The sequence below is a fragment of the Podarcis raffonei genome, chromosome 13, assembly GCF_027172205.1.
Source record: "Podarcis raffonei isolate rPodRaf1 chromosome 13, rPodRaf1.pri, whole genome shotgun sequence".
NCBI lineage: Eukaryota > Metazoa > Chordata > Lepidosauria > Squamata > Lacertidae > Podarcis > Podarcis raffonei.
Genome location: NC_070614.1, coordinates 1,646,651 through 1,665,900, shown reverse-complemented (window position 1 = coordinate 1,665,900; position 19,250 = coordinate 1,646,651). Strand labels below are relative to the sequence as shown.

At 46.9% G+C, this 19,250-nt stretch overlaps 1 protein-coding gene across 7 annotated transcripts; it reads left to right on the top strand.

Moving 5' to 3' along the window:
* Positions 1-5,286: 5,286 nt before the first annotated feature.
* On the top strand, positions 5,287-18,770 carry USP30 (ubiquitin specific peptidase 30). 7 transcript variants are annotated; one of them, XM_053362319.1, is made up of 14 exons: positions 5,299-5,386; positions 5,869-6,104; positions 6,197-6,306; positions 7,532-7,711; positions 9,472-9,575; positions 10,880-11,065; positions 11,560-11,602; positions 12,133-12,230; positions 12,724-12,783; positions 12,904-12,990; positions 13,971-14,048; positions 16,500-16,683; positions 17,714-17,822; positions 18,203-18,770. In XM_053362319.1, exons 3-14 carry the CDS (start codon positions 6,207-6,209, stop codon positions 18,465-18,467), a joined length of 1,494 nt encoding a protein of 497 aa, XP_053218294.1. In that variant the 5' UTR covers positions 5,299-5,386; positions 5,869-6,104; positions 6,197-6,206; the 3' UTR covers positions 18,468-18,770. The 7 variants fall into 7 exon arrangements, with proteins under 7 accessions (XP_053218297.1, XP_053218293.1, XP_053218291.1 ...); XM_053362318.1 differs by lacking the exon at positions 5,869-6,104 and having other exon boundaries at positions 5,290-5,386; positions 10,880-10,978; XM_053362316.1 differs by lacking the exon at positions 5,869-6,104 and having other exon boundaries at positions 5,290-5,386.
* Positions 18,771-19,250: the final 480 nt, after the last annotated feature.

Below are 19,250 nucleotides of genomic sequence, written 5' to 3'. Positions count from 1 at the left end.
GAAGGACTTTCTTTTATCTTCCAAGGTTCAGCTTCACTGGATGTCTGAGTTCTCGTGTGATGAGAGAGGGAGAACACGGGAAGACTCTTGGACCCTCTGACTCTGTCTACTGACCAGCACCAGCTCTCCAGGGCTTCAGGGGGAAGCCTTTCCCAGCCCTGACGATGCCAGGAATTGAATGTGGAACTTCTGCATGCAAAGCAGGTGTTCTACCTCTGAGCTATGGTCCTTCCCCTTAAGAATAAGGTAAGAGTCCAGTCCTTGTTGCTCCAGGGCTGGTTTAACTGGGAACCCTCAGCAGTGGTCCACCTTGCTCAATACTGTCTACAGTGACTGGTCGCAGCACTCCAAGGTTTGAGGCAGGACTCCTTCCCAGCCCTACCTGGAGGTGCCATCTGGGACTGGGACTTTTTCATGTGGAAAGTGGCTGCTCTGTCACTGTGCTCAGCCTGCAAGGCTCAGAGAAGTGGGGGGAAATGCTGATGAAGAAGAAATCAGAGTTTTCTCTTTGGGGCTCAGGTCCACTTCGTTTCATGAAGTTATATCCAGTTATATCCATTTATGGTGGCTTCTGCCCAGAGGACAGGATCACACTTCAAAACGACCTTGACAGATTAGAGAACTGGGCCAAAACAAACAAGATGAATTTTAACAGGGAGAAATGTAAAGTATTGCACTTGGGCAAAAAAAATGAGAGGCACAAATACAAGATGGGTGACACCTGGCTTGAGAGCAGTACATGTGAAAAGGATCTAGGAGTCTTGGTTGACCACAAACTAGACATGAGCCAACAGTGTGACGCGGCAGCTAAAAAAGCCAATGCAATTCTGGGCTGCATCAATAGGAGTATAGCATCTAGATCAAGGGAAGTAATAGTGCCACTGTATTCTGCTCTGGTCAGACCTCACCTGGAGTACTGTGTCCAGTTCTGGGCACCACAGTTCAAGAAGGACACTGACAAACTGGAACGTGTCCAGAGGAGGGCAACCAAAATGGTCAAAGGCCTGGAAACGATGCCTTATGAGGAACGGCTAAGGGAGCTGGGCATGTTTAGCCTGGAGAAGAGGAGGTTAAGGGGTGATATGATAGCCATGTTCAAATATATAAAAGGATGTCATATAGAGGAGGGAGAAAGGTTGTTTTCTGCTGCTCCAGAGAAGCGGACATGGAGCAATGGATCCAAACTACAAGAAAGAAGATTCCAGCTAAACATTAGGAAGAACTTCCTGACAGTAAGAGCTGTTCGACAGTGGAATTTGCTGCCAAGGAGTGATGGCACACATTCTGGGGGCGTGGCACCTGGCGCGCAGGGGTGCACGGCACGTGTCTGGGGGGCGTCACGATGGCACCCTACCAGAATAGTGGTGCCGGGGCGGTCTGCTCCCTACGCACCCCCGTTCCTCCGCCAGTGTCTAGGAATCTTTTTAGCTGCTAAAATGTTAATATAACATAAGTATTGCTGGGATAATGCAAACATGCCAGATCCTGTCCATTCCAAATCCCCTCAGAAATTGTGGGGAACAAAAGATGATTTGCAGGGTGGTGGGGAGTTCATCTGTTTCTGGTGGTAAAGCTACCTTAGGTTAAAATTCCTGGCTGCTGGGATGAAAATAGGTGTAAAAACCAGCCCAGAGTGAAACAGAAGCCAACAGAAGGAAGCAGCAGGAACCTTGTATATAAAAGAAATACGCAAGACATAGCACTTTATGGGGTGTTTTGAGAGGGCAAGAGCTGCTAGTGACTAAAGGCCTTGAATGACATGCATTTTCTCCAGCCCTCTGAGAACTAATTACTGGATTGACCTTGATGGCTCTTTCAAAACAGCTTTCTGGTATTTGTGGTGTTGTGGCTGAACTTCACTAGCTTTGTGGAAGAGTGTCTGCTGAACAGGTGTTTGAGAGCTTATGAGCAGCTGGGGGGGGCAGGGTGTGGGAGAGAACCCACTGAGGCAGTGGGAGTGCAGCCAGGTAATCTTACATCCTGGGCCCCTTTAGAAAGGCATGCACATTGCTGCAGTTGTGAAGCACACAATTATCATTTGTCTTCTCCCCCTCCACACTTCACAGCTGCTTCTACATTCCTGATTCGTTAGAGCAAAGACAGTTTTCGAATGCTGATAAAAAAGGAAATAGTTTGAGCATGTGGTGTGTGTGCATGAGCAGGAGGAATTGGAGGGGCACAAGAAAGGTCTGTGTTAGTGAGTCTGTTATGGCTGTTACATAGTTGTTGGCACCTGTCTGTCTTGGACTTCGCTCCAGGGGTGAAGTCAAACCATTGCGTCAGCAGCACTCAAGTGACCTCCCTGGGGCGCAAGCCTGAGCAGTGTGGATGGAGGTCTTGGGCTGCCCAGATGACCAGATCCCCACCCACCCCCCGCCTTGCTGATGTGGTCCAATTCCAAAGAAGGGCAGTGCCAAAGAATGCTCCAACTATCGCACAATTGCACTCATTTCACACGCTAGCAAGGTTATGCTTAAAATTCTACAAGGTAGGCTCAAGCAGTATGTGGACCGAGAACTCCCAGAAGTGCAAGCTGGATTTAGAAGAGGCAGAGGAACCAGAGACCAAATTGCAAACATGTGCTGGATTATGGAGAAAGCTAGAGAGTTCCAGAAAGACATCTACTTCTGCTTCATTGACTTTGCAAAAGCCTTTGACTGTGCTGACCACAGCAAACCATGGCAAGTTCTTAAAGAAATGGGAGTGCCTGATCACCTCATCTGTCTCCTGAGAAATCTCTATGTGGGACAAGAAGCTACAGTTAGAACTGGATATGGAACAACTGATTGGTTCAAAATTGGGAAAGGAGTGTCTCCCTGCTTATTTAACTTATATGCAGAATTCATCATGTGAAAGGCTGGGCTGGATGAATCCCAAGCCGGAATAAAGATTGCCGGAAAAAATATCAACAACCTCAGATATGCAGATGACACAACCTTGATGGCAGAAAGTGAGGAGGAATTAAAGAACCTTTTAATGAGGGTGAAAGAGGAGCGCGCAAAATATGGTTTGAAGCTCAACATCAAAAAAACGAAGATCATGGCCACTGGTCCCATCACCTCCTGGCAAATAGAAGGGGAAGAAATGGAGGCAGTGAGAGATTTTACTTTCTTGGGCTCCATGATCACTGCAGATAGTGACAGCAGTTATAAAATTAAAAGATGCCTGATTCTTGGGAGAAAAGCAATGACAAACCTAGACAGCATCTTAAAAAGCAGAGACATCACCTTGCCAACAAAGGTCCATATAGTTAAAGCTATGGTTTTCCAGTAGTGATGTATGGAAGTGAGAGCTGGACCATAAAGAAGGCTGATCGCTGAAGAATTGATGCTTTTGAATTATGGTGCTGGAGGAGACTCTTGAGAGTCCCATGGACTGCAAGAAGATCAAACCTATCCATTCTGAAGGAAATCAGCCCTGAGTGCTCACTGGAAGGACAGATCGTGAAGCTGAGGCTCCAATACTTTGGCCACCTCATGAGAAGAGAAGACTCCCTGGAAAAGACCCTGATGTTGGGAAAGATGGAGGGCACAAGGAGAAGGGGACGACAGAGGACAAGATGGTTGGACAGTGTTCTCGAAGCTACCAGCATAGTTTGACCAAACTGCGGGAGGCAGTGGAAGACAGAAGTGCCTGGCGTGCTCTGGTTGGAAACGAGTAAACAACAACAACCACCTTTCTACCAAGGCACATGAAGCGGTTTATGTAGGAAGTCCCCAGCCCCCTATTGTCTAGGAATCAGCAGCTGCTCTTAATTAAGGGTTATTGTCAGCTCTGATGTTAAGTATCAGCTCCACTCTACTGTTTAATATAGTTAATTGTATTCGTTGCTTGATTTTATTTATTGCCTTCCTCCTGCCAATGTGGTTTACAATTTTAAAAAATTGACTCAAGCAGATGGTGCAGCACATTCTTGAGTTTACTTCAGGCCACAGCTTTTGCCATCCCAATGGTTCCCTCTTTGTTGCATTCTTCTTGTTTTAAATTGAATTTTCCTATGCCTTTGCCCAATAAGACGACAGGCCATTTAAAGTCTACAACACTTAACAAATATTATGCATGTGGCTTGTTATTCATAAGGAGCATTGCCTATTTACTGCCCGATTCTACTCAAAAGCAAGCCCCTTTTGAATTCACTAGGACCTTACTCCCAAGTAAAATGTATTTTCTGTTTTTTTCTGTTTTGTTTAAAGTGCTTTGCCTTTTTCTCTCTCTTTCTCCTCGGGTGCATTTAAACTAACACAGGCAAATCAGGAACGCTTTTTATTTTCCTCTTTTCCCCTTGGGAATATATGGAGAACAATTAAAATCAAGGGTGAAGGACAGGGCCGGATTTAGGTTTGATTAAGCCCTAAGCTACTGACGGTAATGGGGCCCTTTATATAGTAAAAGATCCATCGCATCCTGGTCACTGTCTCTTCGAGCTCCTGCCGTCGGGACGGAGATACAGGACGATGAAGACAAGAACGAGCCGTCTTAAGAACAGCTTCTTCTCCAGAGCGATCTCAGCCCTGAATGGGAAGCCTGGACTTTGAAAGTCATCTAATCTTCCTTGCTGTATTATATTGTATTGTTTTAATTAGTGTTTTTATGGAGCAGTCAAGTAATTTCGTTGTCCCTGAGAGGGGGCAATGACAATAAAGATATTATTATTATTATTATTATTATTATTATTATTATTATTATTATTATTATTATATGTCCAGCTGTCCTTTGTCAACAACAAATTGTCGCTGTTTTTTGTGTTGAAAATATGCTATATGGTAATTTATGGACGTAATAGGTATCTAAAGCCATTTGCACGTAACAAAATATGTATTTTATCAAAGTAATTGTTGAACTGAAATACAATTAAGAAGAAGTATATTAATAGTGAAATACAATTAAGAAGTATATTAATAGTGAAATACAATTAAGAAGTATATTAATAGTGAAATAATTATTATGTAGGTTTTATTTTTTTTAATCTTATATTTTTGAAGTGTACATCCAAGTTTTTTCCCCCTTTAATTTTTTGGGGGCCCGAAGCTACAGCTTGTTTGGCTTATTCGTAGACCCGGCACTGATCCTGGCGACAGCCTTTCGCTTGTCTTTGTGCCCCGGAACCCTCTGCGCGGGGCGCGGGCGGCGGGCGGGAGCCTCAGAGCGGCGCACGCCTTAGCAACCAAGGGCGCGCGGAGAGCGGCGGGGCGGGCCCGTTGCTGGGGAGGTCCGGCTGCCCCGCTTCCGTTCCGCCGCCGTCTCCCTTCCCCGCGCGCCTGACGCCTTTGGTTCCGCCCGGGGCAGCCGGGGCGCTTCAGGGCGGGATGCTGCTGAGCCGCCGCGGGGTGGAGGAGCTCGGCAGGAAGGCGGCCAGGCGGCTCTTCCGGGCCGGAGGGGCGGCCAGGTCAGTCGGCGGGGGCGGAATGGAGCCTGCAGGGGCGGCCGCAGTCTACCTCTGCGCCTGCAGGCTTCCGGGGAGGGGGCATTGGAAGCAAGATGCTGGTCTGGATCCAGGAGGCCCCGCGGGGTTCAGGGGCAGCGTAGCGCTTCTGCTTCGTCGTCGCCGCCGCCGCTTTCTGCGTTTATCTCCCACCTTTCCCCGCCCCCGTCTCTCCCTCCTCATTTAATCCCCTGAGAGAAGGCCGTGACTGGCCTCCTAGGTCACCCGGGGATCTTCATGATGGCCGAGTGGGGGAGTCCAAGTCAATAATATCAGCATTATCTGATTATTAAGTATCGTTCCAGATTTGCCAGGATCGTCATGAGGGTTGTATTGAAAATGATGGTTCCCTTTCATATGCAATAAAGGAATGGCAAATCATATAAAAAGTGTCCTTGCCAAAATCTCAAATAATGTGTATCCCCCCCCCCCGCCCCCAATTATAGCTCGGCAGTCGTACCTTGGTTGTTGAATGCCTTGGTACGCGTCCGTTTTGGCTCCCCAACACTGCAAACCCGGAAGTGAGTGTCCTGGTTTGTGAACGTTCTTTGGAAGCCAGACATCTGATGTGGCTTCCGCGGCTTCCGACTGAGTGCAAGAAGCTCCTGCAGCTGTGCCTTGGTCTTCGAACATTTTTGGAAGTCGAACGGACTTCCAGAATGGATTCCATTTGACGACCAAGGTACTGACTGTATTCTGGAGCTCCAGTGTAATATTTTGGGCTGTTTGTTTACAGATGTATATTGGGTTCACCCCTCTCTCTTTTCTTCTTAGGTATAAAGTAATGAAGAATTGGGGAGTGATTGGTGGGATTGCAGCTGCTCTTGCTGCAAGCATCTATGTCTTATGGGGCCCCATCACAGAGAGGAAAAAACGCAGGAAAGGTAAATGAAACAGAGACTAGGGAGGAGTGAGTGGGGCAGGTGAGTTTGCACCTTGCATCTCCTGATCCCAACAAAAAGAGTCTCATATAAATATTGGGGTCTTCCTTGGCCACTGGAATCCCAACAGGAGAGCCCTTTTGTCCTTTTTGAAGGTGTGTTGCTGTGCCTAAAATGGCCAGTGGTGGCCATACAGAAAACTAAAACATAACTGAGGCCCTGTCTGCAGGATGATTGTCTTAAAATTAAAAACCTGAGGAAGGAAAGCAAAATGGAAGAAGACAGCAGTTGGGACTAAACAGAGTGAACAAATGCTTTTTGACACTCTAGCATCAAAAGCAGGAAGAAAGACTGATGTCAGGTGGAAGGGTTTCCAACTAAAACGGGGATGGGGAAAACTGGACCTTCAGGTGTTGTTGCCAACTCCCATCGTCCTGGCCACTGACCATGCTGATTGCAGTTGGATTCCAAGAGCACCTAGAGGGCTGCAGATGTTCCCCATCCCTGAACTATAGGAGGATGCAGCTGATACGTGCAGAATGATGGGAGTGTAAACTGCAGGGATGGGGAAGTGGAAGCCCTCCAAAGGTTTTTGTACTCCCAACTCCAATCAACCCCAGCAAGCATGGCCAGCACTCGGGGATGATGGGAGTTGGAGTCCAGCAACATCTGGAGGGCTGCGGGTTCCCTTTGCTGGTAGAGAGAAAGAAGGGAAGATTAATAAGGAAGAGCAAGACCACAGAGATGTTTGGAAGTAAGTCCAAGAAGTTTAATTGGGAGCGGGAGGGCGGGGAGTGCAAATGGAGGAATAAGGTCAGAACAACATGCAGAAAAATTGTTCGTTTATTAAATTCATTGGGAGCTTGTTTACCAAGATAACTTAACACTACTTGAAATGTAATAAAGGAAACATTTACATTAAAACCAGCATAAAAGAAAAACAAAGAAAAATCTAAAAGACAATTCTATTTTTAAAAGGCAAGATTAAAACATTCCACCTACTCCCGGAGACCACATATAATTAAGAGCCATGGGGCTGGTGGAAAAGGAGTGTTTCTGCCTCGTGCCTAGAGCTGTGTGATGATGATGGTGTCAGGCGAGGCATTCTGCAAATGACAGGACAAGGAACAGCATTTAGGGCAGGGCAGAGCAGAGGTACTGGAGAGTAAAAGCAGGAAGGCTGTGTTCAGAAGGTTGCAGCAATTGCAGTGTTGTATTTTCCCCCCAGGGCTAGTGCCAGGTCTTCTCAACCTGGGAAACACATGCTTCATGAACTCACTTCTCCAGGGGCTGTCTGCTTGTCCGTCCTTCATCAAGTGGCTGGAAGGATTCACAGTTCAGTACCAGGTCAGCCAGAGTGAAACGTCTGGGAAGTATTTGTCACTGACCTTGCTCCACCTCCTGAAAGGTAAAGGTCCCTTTGTGTTATTTTGGGTGCATAACACAAAGCATAAAGCAAGCCACTTCTTTTCCTTTTATCAAGCACAGTGGAACCTCAGTTGTCAAACACTTCGGAAGTCGAACGTTTTGACTTTTGAATGCCGACAACCCGGAAGTGAATGCTGCTGTTTTCGAACGCACCTTGGAAGTCAAATGGCTTCCGAGGTGCATTTCTCCATTTTTTAGTGGATTTTGCTGACCTCCCATTGTGCCTCAGCTGTCAAATGTTGTGGAAGTTGAACAGTCTCCCAGAACGGATTACGTTTGACAACAGAGGTTCATAGAATCATAGAGTTGGAAGAGACCACAAGGGCCATCAAGTCCAACCCCCTGCCACTATATGTCTTAATTTAATTTGTTACATAAGTAGAGAAAACAGTTGCAAACCTCAAAACAAGAAAACAGTGTTTAAAAAAGAACAATAGACTAAAGGTAAACAGTACAGAGGACCTACAAATACTTAGCATCACATACCTTATGGGAAAAAGCACCTCCACGCTAAGATTGTAAAATGATGTACAAATATTATATGAGATATACAGTGGTACCTCGGGTTACATACGCTTCAGGTTACATACGCTTCAGGTTACAGACTCCGCTAACCCAGAAATAGTGCTTCAGGTTAATAACTTTGCTTCAGGATGAGAACAGAAATCGTGCTCCGGTGGCGCGGCAGCAGCAGGAGGCCCCATTAGCTAAAGTGGTGCTTCAGGTTAAGAACAGTTTCAGGTTAAGTACGGACCTGCGGAGTGAATTAAGTACTTAACCCGAGGTTCCACTGTACCAAGAATACTGGCAATTGCTTTCCTGAACTGTCTCATTAACAATAAGAATAATCAATCAATCCTCTTCAAAACATATATTAACATAGGTAGACCACATGTCCCAACAAGATATCCAAATGACCAGATAAGATACACATTCAGTCATAGAAAGGGCAATGAGATCTTCAGACCACTGAGTAATGCATGGTGAGTGTTTATCCTTCCAGCATACCTCTCTGCAACTGTAAGGGCTCACAGGATTAACTTTTGTTGCCTATCTGATAGTCCTCACATCATAGGAATATAATTGTGTATGGTCATTCACAAGTATCAAGAATTTTTCCAAAACTGTCAATATGAACAACAATTTCTGTCCAAACAGAAGACACCACAGGACATCCCCACAAGAGGCATTATAAGTATTACATTGCCAGCATCTATCTGAACTGCTCTGTTCTTTCCTATAAAGGTGCTATGGAGCCCAAAACATATCTCATCATATTAGAACCCAGTGGCGTTATCCCATAAAGCTCAATGCTGGAAGATTCAGGACAGACAAAAGGAGGTGATTCTCCACACAGTTAAACTTCTGGAATTTGCTCCCACTGGTTGTAGTGATGGCCACCAAATTGCACAGCTTTAAAGGAGGATTTGGCAATTCATGGAGGATAAGGCTGCTAGTCAGGAAGACTGCTCTGCCTCCAGTCTTGGGTTGGGGCTGTGTGCCTCAAGTACTGGCTGCTGGGGAGCATGAGTGGGGAGAGGGCTGTTGTGCTGGTCTCCCACTTGGAGGCTTCCCAAAGGCCACTGTGGAAAGAAGAATGCTGGGCAAGATGGTTTTACTTAATTCCGTTTACACAAGTGGAGAGAACTTTCTGTAGACTAAGAGGAGCATATGTTTAGGATGAGTGAATTCATTTCTGTGCGTGGTCTGCATTGACTATTTTGTGTTTGATGCATTCAGCTTTATCCTGCCAAGAGGTGACCGAAGATGACTTCCTGGATGCAAGCTGCTTGTTGGAGGTCCTGAGGATGTACAGGTGGCAGATCTCCTCTTTCGAAGAGCAGGTAGCTACCCAAGTGGTGTAAGGCACCAGAGTATGCTTCTCTGTTGCTGTTGTTTTCTATAGCCTTGGCATCTGGCACATAACAAGCAAAAGCCAGTCGCTGGGGGACACGAGCGGGAGAGGACTATTGCTCTCTCATCTCTTACTTGCAGCCTTTCCAGATACTTCCCAGAGGCATTTGGTTGGTCACTGTCGGAAGGAGGTTGCTGGACGAGATGGGCCTTTGGTCTGATCCAGCAGGGCTCTTGTGTTTACAGCAGACGTGGGGAGCCTGCTGCCCTCCAGATTTTAGTGGATTATGACTCGCATCACCCATGATGGCTGGCTGTCCTGGCTGGGACTGCTGGGAGCTGGAATCAGCAGCCCCTGGAGGGCCACTGGTTCTTCACCCTTGATTTACGGCATTCCCAGTTTATTTTAACTACTTTGCGCTGCCTTTTTAAGTGGGTGGGAAAAGGTCTGAATACTCACTGCAAGGGTGGGGAACCTGTGGTCTGTGGTCTGAATGCAGACCTTAAGACCCCCATGTCTGGCCTTCAGGACTCTCCCCAGACCTCACCCCACTTCTGCCCTCCTCCACACACCCCTTGAGTACTTTTGAAACTTGCTGAAGGATGTGTGAAAGCCAACCATTCCCACTCAGTGCACAAAGGAGACTGCCTGCCTGCTGCATCTCTGTCTGAGGCACAACTCTAGTGTTACCTATTTTTTTTTTTAGTTACAGAAAGGTAGCCGTGTTGGTCTGCCATAGTCAAAACAAAAATTTTTTTTTTCTTTCCAGTAGCACCTTAAAGACCAACTAAGTTAGTTCTTGGTATGAGCTTTCGTGTGCATGCACACTTCTTCAGATACATTAAAAAAATTTTAATTCTTCTCCTTCATGCAGATATGTGGGAAGCCGCCTTATAGTGAGTCAGACTATTAGACCGCCCAGCTTTGCATTGTTGTCTTGGACAATCAGTGGTTCTCTGAGGTCAGAGGGAAGCCTTTCCCAGATCTGCCACCTCAGATCCCATTGATGGGGGATGGCAAGGTGTGAATCTGGGAACTTCTGCACACAAATCTGCTCAGTAGACATGAAATATGTTTCCCCCCCAACCTGCTGTGAAGGAACCCTGGCCTCTTGATCTTCCATGTTGCCTTGCTGAAGGTCCATCAAAAAATGCAAGCTGAATTTTCAGGATTCAATTTTTTTCTTGGGAGCTGCAAAAATGTACCTCAAGGGCAACATACATTATCCCCTGTTGTCTACTTTTCTGGTGAGCTTGGCCTGGCATTCTGAGCTTTCTGGTGCTCTTTTGGTAGGATGCTCACGAGCTGTTCCATGTCCTCACCTCCTCGCTGGAAGATGAATGGGACCGCCAGCTGCGGGTTGTGCATCTGTTTGATGTGCATTCTCTGGAGGTGAGCACTCAAGAGACACGGGGGCTGCAAAGCAACCTTTCCTATAGGCAAGGTTGCAGCATTTGGGACTTTTCATCTAGAGAAAAGGTGAGTAAGAGGTGACATGGAAGTTTATAAAATTAGTTGGAGGCAGCAAGGCTTCTGAATACCAGTTGCTGGAAACCACAGAAGGAGAGAGGGCTCTTGTGCTCCTTTGGGTTTTCCAAAAGAGGCATCTGGTTGGCCGCTGTGAGAACAAGGTGTTGGACTAGGTGAGCCTCCATTGGCCTGATCCAACAGGCTCCTATTATAATTTGGTGGGCTGCCCAGCTGAAGAGACCTACATAAGATTCTGCTTTTAAGCTGTTTCTTCAAAGTTGTGCTTCCCTGTACTGCCTGGAGTGGTATTCAGCCAAGTATAATTCCGAATGGACTCACTGAAGTTAATTAACATTAGGCCCATCAGTATCAATAGATCTACTCTTGAGTATAACTGAGTTGGATACCACCCTTGTCACTTAAGTGTGCAGTAGTAAAGATATCACCATGTGGAAAGTGTTTTCTTTTTTAAAACTAAATTTATTTTGTATTTGTCTGTATAGAAGCCAGAAATTCTACAAAAGCAAATATGCTCCAGGACAAGAGGTAAAAACACTTTTCTGATTTGGTGAAATGTAGCAGTTACTATTTGTACTACTGATATAAAAACCCAAACACCTTTGGGCTATGGTCTGATTTTGTTGTCTGCATGGGGCGACTGTGACAGGAGCTGAAAGGGTGTCTGGCTATTGGAATCACTCTTTAACCTTGTCTAATGACATTATTAAATTTGTGTAGCTCCCTTCATTCGCAGATCTCAGTGTGCTTCACAGCATAAAATTGCAATATAAAAACCACAAAATACTTAGTAAAAATAAGAACAACAAACCAATACACGCCCCCCAAAAACATTTAAAGGGGCATCACATGTCTATTGGCCAAAGGCCTTGTTGAAGGGGAACATTTTTGCCCGGCACCTAAAGTCTTTAAACTAGCCTAATGGTTTCCCTATGGTGCTATTGCAGTCTTCCCTATCCTGGTGTTTCCAGATACAAGATTATGAGGAGGGCACCAGTCACAGTGTCTGGCAAAACAATAGAAGAGTCAGACGGAAAAACCTTTATTTTGGTTTGTAGGGCCTCCTCCTCCTCCTGTGTTGAGTCACTGGAAGCTGCAGCATCCTTTTCATGGCAGGTTAACGAGCAACATGGTCTGCAAGCATTGCAAACACCAGGTCCGTAAGTCTGTGTGAGAGAAAGAGGCATACAGATTGCAGGAGATCAATGGGCAGGTGGAGCTAAGACCCAGGGAGGACCGAGTCACTTCCCATGTGGATGGGCTGAAGAGGAGCTGCCAAGGGGGTGACCCTCTGCTCCCCACAACTGAGACTATTCCTTGGGGGGTGTTATTGCTTCCAGGATGGGCAGCCTGCTTTGAAGAGTTGTTGTCCTTGGTAGTGCTTTAGTGCAGGAGAGGGGAGCCTCTTTAAACTTCGGGTGGGGTTGGTGGGGCTCATTCCAGCAGTGGGAAGGGGTAGAGGGTAAGGTTGGCGGACTCTGCTCTTTGGTACAGCAGGGTTCATTTCAAAAGGGTTTCCTAGACCTCCCCCCATCTCTATTCTCTGCCCAGGCAGGCAAAGAGCATCATCATGAAAGTTGGGGGGAGCGAGAAGTAAGGTGTTTACGTTATAAATCCTCGTTGAGACATTTGGGCTCTTTTTCTTTCAGAGTCCCCTCAGATACGACACTTTTGACAGCCTTTCCCTGAGCATCCCTGCCACCATGTGGGTAAGGCACCCTCCTGTGGGAATCCCTTGCAGCTGCCCAAGCACAGCCCTTTTCTGACTCACGGGGTTTAAGGACGTGTGCCAACACTTCCTGTTTTACTTCCCCACCCCTCTTCCACAGGGCCACCCACTGACCCTGGACCAGTGCCTCCACCACTTCATCTCCACCGAGTCAGTCAAGGACGTCTTGTGTGACAATTGCACAAAAGTAAGTCTCTTGATTGCAGAGACCCCCTCCCCTGGTGCATTTGGTGCAGATTAATTGCCCCTTGATACATCTGAAAGATGCTTTTATTTCCTAGGTACTCCATTCTCTTCCTGGTCCTCTTGTGGGCTTAGAAACAGGATGGTTGGGTTTTTTTGTGTTTCTGGCTGATGTTGTGGATCTTGAAGTTGCAGAAGATGCTGCGCCCCATTCGCGGTTTTTGTGGGGAGCCTTTTTTGTTGCAGGAACTATGACCCACCTGCGGCTCTTAGGATGGCTGACAACCCTTCCATGGTCTTGCTCTAGGCACCATCCTGGTTTTTCGATGTGGATAAGCTGCCCATGGTTCGAAAGACCAGCTTAAAGGATTCTCCCCCACCTCCGAGTAAAGCTTAAAATGCAAAATTTGCAGTGCTTGTGAATTATGCCATCTGCTTCAGGACTGCTATACCTGGATACATCAAATGTAGTACATTTAGTAAGTAGTACAGTATGATTGCATCTTGCACAGGGATGGTGCATGTATGCCAAAACATGTATACTCAAACCTCCCCTGTGCAACCATCCTTATCTTATGGAGCTGGTGCACCAGGCAGGACAACCACCCACCCCCAAACAGAAGCTGGGCTCTGCGATGCTCTTGCGAGAGCTTGCAAAAACTTGGGCAGCCCCATGAGATGTTGCAAGAGCACCCCAGGGCCTGCACACTGAGCAGGACTTGCCTGATAAGCAAGGCAGAGAGCTCCAAAGCTCTTGATGAGCTGGGAAAACCCAGCACAAAGGGTTTTTAAGCGCTCTGCCTTGTGTGCAATTTATTTGCGCAACTTCAGCTGGCCAGCTTTCAACTGCACAAGGTTGAAATTGCGCAAGTTAATTACAGGTAAAATGTGATCATACTATAGATTTCTCAGAGTGGTCTGTGCCTGTACCATACGTGGTTGGTTTATAATTCATTTTGGCTTCCTCCACCCACCCACCCCCAGATTCAGGCCAAAGAAGGGACAGGGCACATCATGGAGAACCAGAGAACAACATTTGTCAAACAGCTAAAACTGGGGAAGGTAAGAAAACCGTCTTAGCATGGAGTTTCCAAGATCACCATAAGAGCAGTTTCTTATTTTCTTTGTTGTTGTTTAGTCGTTTAGTCGTGTCCGACTCTTTGTGACTCCATGGACCAGAGCACGCCAGGCACTTCTGTCTTCTTTACCAAGAATCAAAATAATGTATGAAAACTACACCAAATTAGCAAAATGCTGTCAATAAATTCAGCCGGGTGCAATATCACACTTTATGCAGCTTGCCTTTTAAAATATAAGAGGAAAAAAGAAAAGAAATAAAATGTTTCCCCCTTTCTTTGTTTACCAAATAAGATTCTCAACTTACCAAGTCAGTTCAAGTTTGAATTTCAAATCATTATAAAATAATAATAATATATAATAATAATAATTTATTATTTATACCCCGCCCATCTGACTGGGTATCCCCAGCCACTCTGGGCGGCTCCCAATCAAATATTAAAAACACAATACAGCATTAAACATTAAAAACATCCCTAAACAGGACTGCTTTCAAATGTCTTTTAAAAGTAGGATAGTTGCTTATTTCCTTGACATCTGATGGGAGGGCGTTCCACAGGGCAGGGGCCACTACCGAGAAGGCCCTCTGGCTGGTTCCCTGTAACCTCACATCTTGCAGTGAAGGAACTCCCAGAAGGCCCTCGGAGCTAGACCTCAGGCTGAACAATAGGGGTGGAGACACTCCTTCAGGTATACAGGACCGAGGCTGTTCAGGGCTTTCAAGGTCAGCACCAACACTTTGAACTGTGCTCGAAAACATACTGGGAGCCGATGCAGGTCTCTCAGGACTGGTTTTATATGGTCTTGGCGGCCACTCCCAGTCACCAGTCTAGCTGCCACATTCTGGATTAATTGCAGTTTCCAAGCCACCTTCAAAGGTAGCCCCACATAGAGTGCATTGCAGTAGTCCAAACGGGAGATATCTAGAGCACCACTCTGGCAAGACAGTCCGCTCTCAACCTAAGTAGCAGATGGAGCTGGTAGACAGCTGCCCTGGACACAGAATTGACCTGCACCTCCAATGACTCCCAGGCTGTGCACCTGGTCCTTCAGGGGCACAGTTACCCAATACAAGACCAGGGAGTCCCCCACACCTGCCTGCCCCTGTCCCCCAAAAACAGAACTTCTGTCTTGCCAGGATTCAAACTCAATCTGTTAGCCACCACCCATCCTCCAACCGCCTCCAGGCACTCACACAGGACCTTCACCACCTTCACTAGTTCTGATTTGAAAGAGAGGTAGAGCTGGGTATCATCTCCATACTGATGAACACCCAGCCGAAACCCCCTGATGATCTCTCCCAGCAGCTTCATATAGATGTTAAAAAGCATGGGGGAGAGGACGGAACCCTGAGGCACCCCACAAGTGAGAGCCCAGGGGTCTGAACACTCATCCCCCAACACCACTTTCTGGACACAGCCCAGCATAAAGGAGTGGAACCACTGTATGGCAGTGCCCCCAGCTCCCAGCCCCTCTAGACGGTCCAGAAGGATCTAATGGTCGATGGTATCAAAGGCCACAGAGATCCAGCAGATAAATAAATAAATGTACAGTGGTACCTCGGGTTAAGTACTTAATTCGTGCCGGAGGTCCGTTCTTAACCTGAAACTGTTCTTAACCTGAAGCACCACTTTAGCTAATGGGGCCTCCCACTGCCGCCGGAGCATGATTTCTGTTCTCATCCTGAAGCAAAGTTCTTAACCCAAGGTAATATTTCTGGGTTAGTGGAGTCTGTAACCTGAAGCGTATGTAACCCGAGGTACCACTGTAATCTTAAATGCTTCGGCAATGCTTATATTTGTATGTATTAATATGGGCTACTAGTTGAAGAACTAAACAACTAGTCTTAAGTTTGGTGGTTTTGGAAACCTATAGAATTATTTGTTTTTCAAACACATCTGTAGTGCGTAACAGTGGTTTCTGTGGGCCTCCCCACCTGTGTGAGAAGCGATGGATAGCCAAAGGAACATAACCTGCCTTTGGGCTTTGTGCGAAAACCAACTTTCTGCTTGTGGTGCTTAGACTCCTAATTTCTGGTTACATGTGTGCACATATGTTGACTTGCACACCATTCATTCCATGTCTGGAAAATTAGAAATGCTGGTGGATTTTGAATAAAGCTTTTAAAGAGCGATTCAGTTTGGCATGGTTGGTGTTTCATTGGGTGGGAAGACCTTGCTTCAAACCCCTAGGCAGCTATGGCGGCCTACCATGCAAGTGGAGAAAATGGGGTAGTTCATGTACTCCAGAAACTAAGGAGGCAAAAGATTTGGCAGTTGTAGTCCAAAGCATCTAGAGAGCACAAGGTTGACGAAGGCAACAATCAAGCCTTTTGTGGCTTCTGTGCTGGAAACCCTCTGCCTCTATGGCGTCCACCACGCATCTTGGAACTAGGACAGCCACCTTCCCACCCCTTTCTTGCATTTTGCTCCACAGCTACCTCAGTGTCTCTGTATCCACCTGCAAAGGCTGAGCTGGTCCAACCATGGCATGCCCCTGAAACGAAACGAGCATGTGCAATTTGGCGAGTTCCTCATCATGGATGTCTACAAGCACCGCTTCCCTGCCCAGAAACCCAACCCTGCAGGCAGCCCACAGGCATCACCGGACCCAAAAGCCGGTAGGCAAGCAAAGTGAATGAGGACTTGGAAGGGAGAGAGCCAGCAGGGGAGTTAGTCCTTGTGCTAAGCCAGTTCTTTCCAGAAGCTAAGAGGTGAAAGATTGGCAGGTCTGTGGAAGACTGTGGGTCAATATGATTGGCCCACCCTGGGCTCCTTATCCTAGAATTGGAAGAGACCCTGAGGGTCATCTAGTCCAACCCCCTGCAGATGGCCATCCAACCTCTGCTGAGGGAGATCATCCACTGTGAGAAGAGGATGCTGGGCTAGATGGGCCACTGGCCTGATCCAGCAGGCTCTTCCTATACATAGGACCACGTCAACAAGGCTGCACCCATCTGCCCTCCACCAGATGTGGCATCTAACCTCAGCTATGGGGCAGGTCAAGGCGTACGTGTGTGTTTATATTGGAATTGACAACTGGGCTGGCCAGCCAGACCTAGCTTTATGCCAGTCTCAGATATGAAAAGGTTTAATGTCCACCTCCATGTGGCTTGCCTGGGAAAGATGTGTGGACAAGATTCTCTTCCAGCTAGAACTAAGAGGGGTAGTGGGGGGCCCATTTCTGGCCCTGCTCTGTGTCTGGAGGGAATGTGATCTTGCCTGGACAGAGAGGGCTATGTGTAGAAACCTAACTTTTCCATGGCTGGAATGGAGCCAGCTGTGCAAAGGTAAAGGAACATCTGTTGCTGCACTCCCTTTGCCATCTGCTCTCCACATTGCTAGCAAGCAGAAGGGAATGTGGCCCTCTGGCTAGAGGGTTGCCACCCCTGGTTTAAAGCCGCCTTGCAGCTCAGTCCAGAAAAGCAGTTTGTACCCCCACAGAAGGATCAGTTTCCCTGCCTCGTTGCCTGGAGGCAATTCTTGGTCGCCATAGGAAAGCAGCCATGTAGCTGTTTACAAACCAACTTTCAGAGTTTTAAATAAAGGACACCGTGCAAACCAGGCACAGGAGCATCCCCTTCTGTAATAAGCAAGCAACCAGTTTTAATAATAACAACGTTGTACTATGATTTTGGGGTCTTTTCGTAGATGCGGAACAGGCGGGCAACAACAAATCCTCTTTTATGAATGGTACCTGCTCTCCATCCTTCCTTACATCCCCAGTAGCTTTCCCCTACATGACAGCACCTGACTGTAGGTAAGTAAGAAGATTTGAAACTACTTCTACCTTTTCCCGGAGTGACCAGTAAATCTCCAGAGTCGTTCTAATGTTCCATCATGCCACTGATATTTTCTGTTGGCTGTCTGGGTCTCCCGTATCAAAAGTGCAGTGAAATCCTGACCTATTCAGGCCCAGCACACGTTTGCCCGCTTGGTTTATCTCAAGTCAGGATGCTGCTACAGGAGTATGGAAAGCAATTTGCAAATGGAGCCGTTGTTGCTTAACAAGGCTGGATCCCCTCTAGAAATAGGCCCAGTAGTCCATTCCGTAGAATGCTCTTGCTCATGGCAATACAAAGGGCACCATTGCTGCCTTGGACTAAACCAGCCTTCCTGTGTTTTTCCTTCATTTGGCAGTTCTCCATCATATCTGTACCGCCTGATGGCCGTTGTGGTCCACCATGGGGACATGCACTCAGGACACTTTGTCACGTATCGCCGATCTCCACCGACTTGCAAAAGCATGCTAGCCACCAGCAACCAGTGGTTGTGGATTTCAGATGATGTGGTGCACAAGACCACGTTGCAGGAAGTCCTTTCGTCCAGCGCCTATTTACTCTTTTACGAACGTGTCCACTCTAGACGGCAGCGCCAAAGCCAGGAGCATCGAGCTGAGGAGTGAAATGAATGCAGATCCAGCTGGTGTGCTTTTCTGAGGACAATGGCACACCCTCTGTCTTGCCATGCAAACGTCTTCCCCTACCTATACACTCCTGGTCAGTGGTCTGTGTTTGCGTGGCAGGAACAAGCACTTTGTATCAAAACATTGTGCGCTCCCCTCACCCCGTGGCCATGCACAGCAGCATTAGAAAAGTGTGTTTTAAGTGTTAATAATCTTCTCAGCAGACTTAAAGACCTTCTAGCATCCCACTTCCTGTGTTGTGATGGAATTTCTTTGCGCAAATCAGTCAGATGAGCAGTTGCAAAGAAGAGAACCTACAAGTGCCTTGATCGTATTTTGAATCCAGACAGAACTGGCTGTGTCAAGCGGGGGGACGGGGGACTTACCATGTGGCTGCCTCAAGTATGTGTGTGCAAGAGAAAAGCAGAAATTGTCCAGCTTCTTTCTGCCTTCAGTGATGTTTTAATGACATTGTCAAAACGGTGATGCAATGAGCTGATAATTATGTCACATTTTCTCTTGAGAGTCCAGCTTGGCAAGGAATGCAACAGCTTTTCCTGTTTCTGGGTGGTTCTATCACCATCCCAGGAAAAACCCTCCTCTGGGTCTTGATGTGAAGTCTTCAAACTTTTGTACAGAATAAACCTGTTTCTGCCAAATGTAGACTGCTGTTTTTGCTTAAACAGTTTTGTTTGGGTATAAGTGAAAACCTGTTCATGTCTATGGGAACTGGTCTTGTTGCTGCATAAAACTAGTTAAAAGGACCCTGGCTTGGTGCTAATA

What these genes read in the sequence shown, in the direction of transcription:
- USP30 (XM_053362316.1), top strand. Translation starts at nt 5,307, where the DNA reads ATGCTGCTGAGCCGCCGCGGGGTGGAGGAGCTCGGCAGGAAGGCGGCC. An exon ending in CTTGCTCCACCTCCTGAAAG is followed by an intron (nt 7,712 to 9,471) that starts GTAAAGGTCCCT and finishes TGATGCATTCAG; the next exon opens with CTTTATCCTGCCAAGAGGTG. An exon ending in GCATCCCTGCCACCATGTGG is followed by an intron (nt 12,784 to 12,903) that starts GTAAGGCACCCT and finishes CCTCTTCCACAG; the next exon opens with GGCCACCCACTGACCCTGGA.